The sequence below is a fragment of the Apaloderma vittatum genome, unplaced genomic scaffold (genome assembly GCF_000703405.1).
Source record: "Apaloderma vittatum isolate BGI_N311 unplaced genomic scaffold, ASM70340v1 scaffold33220, whole genome shotgun sequence".
In the NCBI taxonomy this organism is placed as follows: domain Eukaryota; kingdom Metazoa; phylum Chordata; class Aves; order Trogoniformes; family Trogonidae; genus Apaloderma; species Apaloderma vittatum.
This window is the reverse complement of record NW_009693443.1, coordinates 24,443-37,356: the sequence shown is the minus strand read 5'-3', so window position 1 is coordinate 37,356 and position 12,914 is coordinate 24,443. Positions and strand designations below refer to the sequence as shown.

The window sequence follows — 12,914 nt, the reverse complement described above, 5'->3', positions numbered from 1 at the left end:
TTCCAACTCCCAACATTCTATGATTCTATGAAATGTGTTACATATTTGTGAATATGCTATTGAAAGAAAAGAAAAAAACCCACAAACTTAAGCCCTTGTGTCTCAGATTTCCCAATGGTATATCTGGTTTTGTTTTGCTGACATGTTTTTTGGTTGCTTTTCTCTTTTCCCCGCCATTTTCTCAAGTGTTGATTTACTAGAGAACCCGTATTTGTGTCCTGTTTTAAACTCCATAACTCACCTAAACTAGTTGAGTGCACTGAAAGGAAGAAATTGCTTCTGTAGTGAATCAGTTTTTTGAACTTCCCTGGAAGTTTAATATTCATACAACATTAATGAATTTAGGATGGTGTGGGTTTGTTGCAGTTTATTGTAAAATAATTATTCTGAGAGCTGAATTTTTAAATAAAATAGACTTCTTGATTTTTTATTTAACACCACCAAGTCAGTGATGCCAAAGAAAGCGAAAAGCCTCCAGTAGAACTTGGTATTTGTTTGACTACCATAAATCGTAGAGTTTGAGCAAAATCTCACAAATAATAAACCCTGATTTTTACAAAGAGTAAAACACACTGGTTGTCTCAGCAATTGTCATACTATTACATTCTTCTTCTGGTGTATCTGAACGTTAGTGCACGCCAGTTGGTTTATAGGAGATTGTTCTGGTGTTTTCTTCCCTCTTGCCTGACCTATGTATGGTAGAGAAATGAGGGGGATTGTCCTGTGTTATTTTAGCAGTTTTAGTTTGGGAATAAAATGTGCTCATTGATGCCAACTGTGAAGATCTGATTTCTGCAGAGGCTTGTCTCATCCTTTTTCTGCCAGCATGGTAAGACTTTTTATTTTTTTTTTGAATTTTTTTTCTCCCCTGTCTCTACTGAAGTGGGAGGATTGTCTTACCCAAGTGTGCTCTTTCCTGCACTCTTGCCTCAATTAACTGTGCTGGATAATGCAAGGGACGGAGATGCAGGGAGAAGAGGGGAAACCTTCCCTTCTCTGTGTATCAGGTAGAAATCGGTAACAGCTGAACTGCAGCTGCATTACAGAGAAAAATGCTTTATCTTTCATAGGGTAGCAAATCAGAGCCATGGCTGAAGGTGGCAATAGCTTTTATTTACTTTTCATCCTGTAATTGCTGAGCTTTGCAAGCTTTTTTTTCTTGTCCCTCTGCATGCTCGGGAATGTATCTGTAGTATCTACAGTATTTTATATGAAGGTTAATCGCTAGTGTGCTTATATCATGACTAAGCTACTGATTATCTCTGTTGTATCACTTTGCAATACTGGCCAGTTTAATCTTAGCCATGATAAAATAACTGGAAGTAAGTTCCTGTTGTTCAGGCTGTAACACACAGCATGTATACATTGTATATTTTGTCTTTATAACTAGGGCTTTGTCTTAGGTGAACTGAGAATTATTCTGTTTTCAGAAGGGAAAAAAAAAAAAAAAGGAAAATGACTTCACCAAATGATGAGTGGCAGCAAGTGTTGGGTCTGTTCCAGTTATGCCAATCAGTTAAACTGTGAGCATGCAGGAGGTGGGAAAGGGGACATGGCTCACAGCAAGCTCCTCCAACTGCTGCAATCAAACTGTTGGGCCCATCTGCTTGAGAAGATTAGAGGGATCTAGGATGAAGCATGTAATCGTTGCCCCAAATACTGGAAACTACACCACCAGATTTCAGGCTGACTCAGTTACTGTGTTTCAGTGATGGGTGCCATTAGGAGAACTTCGGAGAAATGAAGGCATTATCTATCTAGAAATAAACCTCCGGAAGAAGAGGAAAAGAGAGGATGTAGATACTGATTGTACATTTTGACTGAAAGACTTTTCAATCTGGACTTTTATGGAAGGGAACGGGGAAAAGAGAAAGAATGATGATGAAAAATTTAAAAAAGAAACAACTGAAAATCTGTAAAAGGGAAGTAGACAAGGCTTTCCTTAGGTTATAGCAGATGTCACTTGCTCAAAACTTCACCCCAGAAGGCTGCTGCTTTTCCACTTACCAGGTCGCTGATCAGCAAGTGATAGCTGCAAATGACCTGGCAATGAACACCCCCCATGACCCATACAGCATAGCAGCAGCATCTTTTTTTTTTAATCTTGTTTTGGATGAGAATGGTTGTATATGGGTCAATACAAGTATTTATGGAAGGGTTTTTAAATAACAAATGGGAAAAGCTTGGAGCAGACTGCAACAGGTGAAAGCTGCTTTCATCGCTACGTAACTATTCCTGCATTTTTAACAGCTCCCAAGAGGATGGTTCATTCCTCTCTGCACCAGAGGTGGATCCAATGCTTTCCTAGGGGAGACTGAGTGAGGTGCAGAGTGGAAAGGCAGGCAGATCGCAAAAAAATTGGCGTGGGAGGTGCTGGAGAGCCCTCATGAAGCAAAGCTGCGGTGGGTGACAACCCTGGTAAGTAACATATTTCCTTCCCTTTTTTTGCACATCTGCAGTTCTATAAAGTAAGGCGGGTTTAAGAACCTCACTCTTTTGGAACAAAATTCCACCTTTCTGCCCTTCAACCAGTATCCAGCAGAGTGCGGCTGTGTCTGCTCTGCCAGCATGAAGACATGGAGTGTTTCACCCATGAAAAGAACAAAAACGATTTGTTTCTCTCTTAGCCTGTTGCACAGTGCAGGTGTTTTGTGAGGTGCTAGAGATCTAGCAACTGAACTGGGGAAGGAAAAGTTACCTGTAGAAGTCAAAGATTGCTGGTGAAAGGGGGAGAAGGGACATTTACACCAACTATGTTGTTAATGAAGCCATAGTTGAGATGACATTCAGCTCTTACTGTCAATAAAACGGAAGGTACTGTGCCAATGACATGTATATGACTTGCTGAACATGAAGCATTTATTTATGTGAGCAATACATTAACAAGTGACAAAGTTACACACTAAATTTATGTAGAAATATATTCCCCCACCCTGCACTCCAGCACACCAGTCAACTGAATCAGGGCAAGAACTCTCAGTCCAGATAATGATTAATAGCTACAGCATACCATGCACTAAAACAAATCTTCTCCCTGTAACCTTTCTGAAGTCTTGCATTGAAGACCCCAATTTTAAGTACACAAACAATTAAAAATAATTAGCAGTGTTTCATTAATTACCTGCCCGGAGTTGTAGGCTACTAACAAACTTTCATTCTGCAACTTAAAACTGGACAGCTTTTTCTCTCAAGGTAAAGGATTAAAGTGCATAGCAGCACCTGTGTCTAATTGCTCAGTGGGAGGAGCTCACCAACATCTAGATGTTCCGTTTTTCTCAATAAAATAGTTCTCTTGAAGACTTTGAGCATTCCATCACCAGTACATCAACTGACATAGAGTATGTGTGGACCACTTCTGGTGCAGACATGTATTGGATTTGTTTTAACCTACAAAATTAAGGAAGCTTCTTATGCATGGGGGGGGGGCTATCATTCACGTGACTCTTTACATATACACAAAATAAATTTAACTCTGTTGTCATTAGGGACTCAGGCCCATCTGAGGAGCCTGTAGAACTCCTCCAACTTCCACTGAGGCTTGAAATGCAGTCATACTGCTAAACAAATATCAGGGTTATTATTTTTAGCAAAAAAGTAGATTAGTAACTGTACAGTAGGTAAAAAGCAGTCTTTAAAAAAACCACAGAAGTTACACAAAAGGCTGTAGTAAAGTGCCTAGCAAGAATATAAAGAACAGGAGAATCAGTGTAAGCAGGCAAACAGCTTTGCATCCTTGCTCCCCTTACCTTTTCACAGATTCTCCCACGTGCTTTCTAACAGCATCAGTGCCTGATGACGGTACATCAAAAAGACCGTTTTTTACTTCACTTCACTATATAAAGTATGAGAGCTTAAAGCCAAGAACATAGTCATATCAGCAATTCTACTCCGGAGCATGCTTAGCTCACTTTTGCCCGTTCTCTATACGTCAAGAACTGCCATGAGCCCTCAAAGCCTACTGGCCGTGCTCTCCAGAGGCCTGACTCCACACTCAGCCCTGAGCTACCCTCACTTCTCCCCCCTTCCCACACCTCCTCCAGTTTTCTGCTAGAGGCAGCCTCTGGCTACATCAAAGCTGCAGGCTATTTAGGGCTATTGTGCTTTCTACGTGTGACTTCCGAGACTGGAGAAGCCAGGCATTTCTGGATCCCTCGTCCCTGTCCTTTCTCTACCTCGATCCCCAGCCTTACTCAGATCTCTCAGAGCTCTGGACATAGGCAGGGCTGCCAACATCTGTATTAGAGATCCATTTCCATTATTAGGCTGGGGAAGAAATCTGTCTTCACATAAAAACACGGAGCAAGTTGCACTGAAGCTGAATTTCAACTTTTTACTCAGTATTTTCAAATGCATGCTCCATGACAAACCACTCTGTGACTAACTACGTAAAAAACCCACAACTATACAGATAGACAACCTGAAGTGTTAAAAAATATATTTTCCCTCTCCCCCTTATCCCTTGACAAGTTAGCCTTTAAATAAACACTAATACGAGGTAAGCTGACAGAACAACACTGAATAAACAGCTGCAAAAAACTTTTGGTTACTAGATGTCTGCAGGCTTCATGTAAACTGTATGCTACCTTCATGCTAGTTTTAAAAAGGTGTTCTATATCAAGGGATCCACTCTGGCACTTTTGGCAAGAAACAGATGTTTTCAGGCTGGTAAAATAAATATATTCTCCTTCACTAGGAAAAAAAAAACAAAAAACAAAAATAAAGAAAAAGCCACAGTTGTGCTCCAACAGCTATCACTTAAATTGTAAACACAGGAAAGACAAATTTTGAAGGTACCTGCCTGTAGAAAAGTCAATGATAAGATTTTTTGCTTTCAGAAATCTGTCACTTAGTCCTGCTGCCTGTTTTCTAAAGAAATAACTGGCATCTTTACCAAAGTGATTCAGGTTTGATAACAGAACTGAGCTTAATCTGAGAGGTTTTTACCTTTTATTGACTTACATTTTTATCTAGCCACCTAGAAAGCACAACTAAATTCCTCTTAAAGTTGTTTTCAGAATAATAATTTGCATTTAAATGTAAACACTGATACCATAAATGCAGTGTATACAAAAGGCACAAGACAGATTTGTGTTGCTGAAACTTCCTTGACTTTGAGAGTTGATTATTATCTGGCCGGTAAACTCTGATCCTAAGCAAGCTGCTAGCTCCTAACTTAACTGAAGAGGGTTTCCTACCTGCAGCAGCTTGGCTTTTTGGTATTGCAATCAAACGTCTGTTGTCCTGTAATATAAGTATCACAAGTTATAACAGTTAAGTCTCCTTGATTGTACATGACATTGGTTAAGTCAAACAATAAGAAAGGCAGTTTCTTAAAGAACAAGTGAAAAAAGAAATCTGAGAGAACTATTGATTAATAAGAAACAAGGATTTTGAAAGACAGTGGCCCTCAGGAACACAGGTTAGTAAAAAACCTTTTGGACCAAAGTGCCAACATTCACTTCCCAAAGGGGTTAATGGCTCCAAATGGGACAATAAAATCCCCATTTCATAGCATTGACCTGTGCAGCTGCCATCAAAATCCCCAGCTGGCCAGCTTCATTTGTGTGTTACTCATCTTGATACAGGCTTTTTATCGCTCCGCTTATCAGTGACCCACTGCAGCCTTCAATTAACAAAAGAATTTTTCCCCTCTGCGCAACTTTTCAAACTACTGGTAGTGCCGATCTGAGGGAAAACGGAGCTTTCAAAAAAATATTCCAAAAACAGTCAGACGCTTCATTCAGGTCGCCTTATCTTCAAAAACTGCTCATCAAGCGCTTTAAAAAAAACCCAAAAAACAAACAAACAGTCCACTAAGCCACTAAATTATTCATAATCAACACTGGCTATTCTCCCAATTCTTAAAGCCAGTAGTGCAAAAATTTTGATTATAAAGTTCACTACTTACAGCAATTTGAATTAACAAAACCAAGGCAAGAACATGGACTGGTATGTAAGGAGGTCACACGTTTCTTGTGCTGAATATCGAAGTAAAATAAGCAACTGAATTTTTACAGTTGTAAACTCAGACTCTTTTTTTTTCTTTTCTTTTTCATTACCTAACACTCAGAATTGTCCTTTACCATTCAAAACCCAGTAATTTTAAGTTGAAACATTCTTTATATGGTTCAGAAGTAGTATGTTTGGTTTCATGTTTCAAGCAGTGACATGGAGACAGCTCATCATCTGTCAGTTTGTTTTCTGAGCACATCCACGCAGGAGCGGACAGGAGCAGCTGGCCAACAGGGCTGGTACTTGGAAGAATGCATCTTCCTCCCAACAACAGCTTCTTCTTGACCTGGCATGGAACATGAATCACAAAATACACCATTAGAACTGAAGAATACTTAAAAATTAAGTTATTGCAACGTCTTATCAGCTCAGAGGAGAAAGGGAACAATAGCTGAATGAAAATCCCACCCTGAAGAGGAACAGAGAGTAAGACTGTTTGCACTTATGTTATTAATCCACTTCAGGATGACAGTGATTAAAAACTGTCCACAGAGCAAGCAGGCCACCAGTTTATAAAATGAAGCGAGCTATTTTTACAGTACTTCCAGGTACCATTGGAAAAAAAAAAAAAATTCTCTTACATTTGTCTAAACCGTATCTATCACTCTCAGTAATCTGACTAACTATGAAGGATTAGGGGATATAGAACATAACCTTAGCTGGGATAGGAATTCAAATTACTAACACGCTAGCAGGAACTGTGGGCTGTATTTTTCATGTCAAAGATGAAATTACTCCACTTTGTTGTTGTGACTTAAGTATCTTTATTAAAGTATTCTCTTCACTTCCTAGGAACAGATATAACTCAAATGCTGACAATAAAGTAATGAAGTTAAAACGCCAAGTAGTTTAAAAAAGTAAAAATGTTTTTCACACATGGGCTTTTATTCCCCTCCCAAAACCCAGGGGGTGGTGTAATCAGACAGCAAACACATATCTAATTGTTACTTTCTCAGACATAGTCCTAAAAACTGTTTCTTTAAAGCCTGTCTCCAATGCTTTACTCTGGAGCAGTGATGACACGTAAGACATTAAACTAACTGAAGCTGAATAATTTATTCCTTTCCAGAAGCTGCTGTTCTGCTGAAAAAACTGACAGATTAAACAGGGCAGAAGGATGGTATTTCACATTTTGAACAAAGGGTTAGAAGTGAGATTTTTAGATTCTATTAAAAAATAAAGCTACATAGAGAAGTCAAAAATCGCAGACACAGGCTGAGTTTCTGTTGCTTGTCTCTTTAACTCTGTTCATTTGACACCCACATTTTCAACACTTTAACACTTCACACCCTCATCAAGTTTGTAGAAGTACCTATATGTGGAACTGGCTGTGTCTTCATTCACCACTTAACACAAAACCAGAATGCAAGGGTCAAGAATTTTTTATTTCTCTGACGAATTCAACTGAACTTTTGGGACCTTTCCTGGTACCAAGCTACAGACTAACTTGTTGGTACCGTTTTTATGATCTGCCTGGACAGTAAAACACCACACCCGGTGGGTCTGCTAACAAACACTGCAGATCTCTGATGGCTTTCCATGCTTTCCACTTCCCCCAGGAGTGACCAAGAGCAACCCAACAGCCGTGACGGTCACGGCACATCCACGAGTCACGTCACACACAAATGAAGGACAGCCACTTGAGACACTTTTGCAGGACGACTGAAAGGGTGCTTCAAGAGCAGAGATGGAAATTACCTTGCTGGAACAATTCCTCCAGTGTTGCTGGTAAACCGTAAATTATTTGGTATGCTGAAATTCTTAGGGTTGGAGTCAATTTTTTATCCAGCTTTAAATATGAAACAGTTGATTTCCATAAGCTTTGGTGGAGTTAGAAAACTTCAGATATTGAAGTGTGATAACTGATTGTGTTGATTTCTGACACCCAGTTATTTCTCCTCTTACGTACATAACAGAATTCACTAGCTGCTTCTCAAACCTGCCTTCTGAGAAGGCTCTGTTGCCAGATTATCAGTGCAAGAAATCAAAAAAAGTCTCAGCTGTTTTTGACAACAGGTGACTAAATGCTCAACAAGTCATATGGACACCTTTTGTCTCCAGTAGGCAGCACTTTTTTACTATTAAATACGATGTGGCTCAGTACCTGGCATAGAAGAACAGGCTGCAAATAGCTTATAGATTAGAATAAAACTTCTTTTTCCTTTATCATCTGATAGACTTTACTCACTACGGTAAACCAAGCTATGATCTTTGTGTTCAGTGTGAGGAACTAACTTCATTTTCAAACTTAGCTTTACAAATATTTGCTGGACAGCCTGAATAATCACAACTTTCTTACCTTTATAAAGAAAGGAAATGATGATAATAATATTTTGAAATATTACTTAAAAGCAATGGGTGTAAAGGTTAAACTATTTTGCAAACATCATATATCAAGAAACAGAAGGTTTAACCTAAAACCGTGAATTCATGTGCTACTACTTGTGCTAAAAAAATTACATTGAATAAAAGAAAGCTGACAGGATTTGTTTTAGTAATTTTCTTTTGTGCATTCTCCTTCAAGTAGTAAGTAATCATGGAATAACATATTAAGTACAGAGACTATTAACATACCTTTCCTTACATATTCAGATGTTTCTTTCGAAGGAAATTACGTTTCATTTTCCATGGTTAATGCAGGATTGCTCATACCTTTAAAGACAAAAATAAGGTATTTCCACAGGAAAAAGTCTCATGTCTATTTCATCAAATAATACAACTTTTAATTAACAATCCAGCTTAATGTTATTCCACTATTACCAAGTCAATTCCTGTTCTGTGTCCATTACACTGCTTTTCACTAGTTGCAACAAGGAGCCATCACATTCCGGTATACGCAATTTGTTGCCAAAAGAACTATCAGGCTCAGATCTAAAAGATAACTGGCAACTACTGCTGTTACTGTTCTCTGTATCTCTTGGTCAGGTTTAACTGGGAAGGGCACAGCAGCTTGAGACACGGAACTTCCTGCAAACATGCCTTTAAAATAAGCTTTGTGAATTTTGGTTCATGAATACAAAACAAGCGACCTTGGTAATTTTTTGCACTGTATACTTCCAAACTAGGTTATAACAAAACAATTCATTGCAGCATAAATCAATTCCTTACCAACTTTGCCCTTTTCAGCCTTTGCACTAGTTTCTGACCAAGATGGTGTATCTGTGAGAAGGTGGCTCTGGGAATCACGCAACGGCTTTGCAGGAAACAGATGGTTCTCACTGTAATGCCAATAAAAAGAACATTAGTGAACTGCAGTAATTTTTCGTTATCTTCCCACACACCGCAAACTGTTTGTCGTGTGCAGTATTTTCCCTACCTTACCTTGCCTCTTTTCTGATAAATCACTACACTTTTATCAGTATGTACATTACACTGTAGCTGTCATAGCTGCAAGCTCAATTTAAAAAGCAACTCCCTAGCACGGAACAGGGAAACATTCCAATTTTTTCTTTTACAGCTACTATGTATTAATACATGTACTTCAGTTCCAAATGCACTCTATCCATATTCTCTCCCACCACAACAAATCTGACATGATAAATAGCGGAAAGAACTTCTGCAAAATCCCCTTCCTAAATTAAGCTATGGATTGCTGGGCTAAGATTTAAAACATCAGTGAACAGCTAGCTAAAACATAACATATTTAATGAGTAGATGACTGTCAATACACTTCCATTATCATTTCTTAATCACTCAAGTCTACTATACTTATTGCACTCTTTGTTACACAGATGTTACAGAAAAGTTACAATACGAACTACTAAGCTATTATATTTATTTAGTTTAAGGAGCATCTGCACGCTTTTCACACTTTAAAGATATCATGTCCATGAAGGGCAAGAATTAAGAAAATACGTCCTATTATCAGCAGAAACAAAATGCGCATTTAATAGGCAGCTTCCTGCACTTTGGCACAAGTGCTGAGGCCTCAGATTCCCTTATGTGAGGCATCTTTCACCAGATACAAAGGCGGAGGCCTTTCCCAAAAACCTTGCAAGGCAACGCATCCACATCACAGGTAGAGCAACTGACCGTCTCATGCGTAGGCACAACAGATTGTTGCTGATACTGTTAAGGCAGGTGTGGAAATTTCAGGTCCTGGGATGCCACTGAACTGTGACAAAGCACGTAAGAGGAAAAACCCCTCCACCTTATTTCCATAAGGAAATAATATAATAATTTCCACCTTATTTCCACAAAAATCTGAGGAATTGCTGGATTACAGCATAGCTATTTAACATCTGACTTGTATTTATTAATAGGATACTTCTTTTTGGCTTAACACTTTTAAGTATCTTATACATGGTTCTATTTATATGTGGACAATAAAATATCAACTATTTGAAATGAGTAACAAAAAGCAGATTACTTTTTGCATGTTGAATTAAGACCACCAGGTGTGGAAGCTTGCTCAGGATCCTGATTCACAAGGCAAGTTGGGAAGGAGCAACCATCCCCTAGACTGAAAAAAACTCAGAAATTAGTATCATACATACAAAAAAACCCTCCCAACACTTCAAAGAACTTTTTTTCCAAAGTGAATATAACTGGATCTTATTTCAAATAAGATCCCGATTACTTAACAGTTTCAATAAATGAAGCACTAAAAACTGAGCATACCTTGAAAACACAGGAAGCAACCAGTATTTCTTCTCATCACCAAACACCTGCCTTAGGTTTTTGCTGAAGCCCAAGCTAAAGCCATTTTTGTCTGTTCTATGACGGAATATGGGAGCTCTGAATACCTCTTGATGGAAAAAAATAAAATCAGTTACATTGCACGACAGCACGTTTTAAGTTTCACACCAATATTTAGGCAATTGCATTTACGATACCATCATAAAAGAGGAAAGGCTGTACTGCCAAAAGACTGAGAAAGGGTGGATGTCTCCTCCACCCTCCTCCCTAACCAAAGCAAGAAAGAGGAACTCACTTTTTGAGAAGGTGTAGGTTGTTATACCAAGTTTTCAGCATGTGACTACACCACCGAGAGTGTTCAAGATAGAAAAACCTTAGCAAAAGGTTTGCTAAAGAAACAGTAATGGAAAAGAAGAAAAGCTTAACCTACTTTAGTAGTAAGACTAGCTTTTTGCACCCTGGGGTATGAAAATATTGTGTGTTTTCACAGCTGCATAAAGCAAGCACTTCACTTGTAGACCCAGATTATTCCCCATGGGCACCTAACCTAAATTTCTGGAGAAGAGAGCTACGTATATCTCCAAGTGTTGCGAAGTGCCTGAAGCAAAGAACTTGTTCGCTTTCCACCAAGGGACTGATAGCCATTTAACTCCCTTAACTGGCTGCATACAGTAGGCAAACCATGTCCTGACAGTACCATGCTGGAACCATACAGACAGAAATTGTCCTTCTGCAGCAAATCCTTAGCTATGAACTGCTGGAAGTGACCTTCAACATCTTGTATGCATTAGTTACAAGGTGTTTTAAAGAAGGGGAAGGGAAGATAGAGATACCCTTTTAAATCCCTGTGTCAGGCCAGGAAACCAGCTCCCAGGATGCTTTTAAGCACAGTCACACTTAAAGTTGTCATGGCTTCATTACTAAACTATTGAATATTCAGGGTTTCACATACTGAGAAATTTCCCAACGTAAAATGGGAAGAAAAACCAAACAGATCTTTCCAAATAGCTTAAGCTATTAAGAAAACATGGTATACTACCTGCACAGAATCCAATGTTTTAAAAATATGAAATGTTGAACTGGAAGTGTAACTGCATTATGGTTACCTTTGAACACTTGTTTTTTGAAGAACAGTTTACAAGCAGAATAATTGTTTCCTTTCATTCAAGCATCATGAATAAAACTTTTCTCCACTTACAACTAGATTGAACAATTTTTTCCTATACTATGACTTCAAAATACTGAAGAAATGCGCTAACCCTAGAGGAATCTTGAAGTAAATGAACTTTCTTACAATGATATATACTCAATGTTTTCCATTAATCATCTACGTATCAGTAAATCCCAAGCGAACAGGAAAAAACAGAACAATTAATTGGCTTACTCTAACTCAGCTTTTATGAACAGAAACTTTAATGAATATATTGCAGAATGTTATTATTACAGTCAAGGATATAGTACAAAACAGACACTCGAATATTGTGTGCCTCCATTTATTGATCGATTAAGATTTGTAACCAAACATGCATCCAAGAGGGAAATTCTGATTTAATGCTGATATTCAATGCACTTATATATACTGCCCCACAGCAGAAGCACAGGCCACCGTCTTTGAGGTTTTTAAAATTAATTCGCAACAGAGTCCCTTCTATGTATCTACAGTTATGTAGTAGATAGGACTCACAACTGCAAACCTGCCTTTCAGATTTCCATGTTCATTTACTACTGAATATAGAAGCACTAACTTAAAGTCTGTTCTTCTATATCAGATCATTCTCTGCCATTGGCTCTTTGTGCTCATTCATGTTGACAAAACTAACACCAGGGTCACAATCAGCCTGCCTTCCAGATATTCGTTTTTCCCCTCTCACTGCCCCTAGTACAGGCAAACTTTTGGAATTAGTAAGCATGCCTTTCAGAGCTTTTAAATGAAACTGTAGCTGAACTGAAGAGAGGGACTTGGGCTCTGCAGGCGACAATGGTGGGAGTGAAGTGCTGCAGACACTGCCCTGATCGAGAACCCAGGTGCGAGGACACTGACCTGCGGGGCTGGGGATGCCAAACAAGAAATATTTTTATTACAAAGCCATCTCAATTTTGGTGTTTTAGTTTATTCAGCTTCTGTTAGCAGGCTGCCGATGGGGGAAGTGGGAGGAAGAGGATAAGTTCATTAATGGCTTTGCCCCTCTGGGCAAGAGGAAGAGAGGTCAGAATCTCAGGGGAGCAGCAGAACTGGGGAGCTGGTACTGGACACTGCGAGATCT

General features: G+C 38.9%; 1 protein-coding gene across 1 annotated transcript in view; it reads right to left on the bottom strand.

Moving 5' to 3' along the window:
• Nucleotides 1-6,098: 6,098 nt before the first annotated feature.
• Nucleotides 6,099-12,914, bottom strand: part of ZDHHC2 (zinc finger, DHHC-type containing 2) — a gene marked incomplete at its 5' end in the record, with an annotated part of 25,690 nt that continues 18,874 nt past the window's right edge. Inside the window, 5 exon segments of the mRNA XM_009879030.1 lie at nucleotides 6,099-6,298; nucleotides 8,587-8,664; nucleotides 9,121-9,230; nucleotides 10,382-10,474; nucleotides 10,633-10,759. Coding sequence (XP_009877332.1) covers nucleotides 8,624-8,664; nucleotides 9,121-9,230; nucleotides 10,382-10,474; nucleotides 10,633-10,759 — 371 coding nt within the window.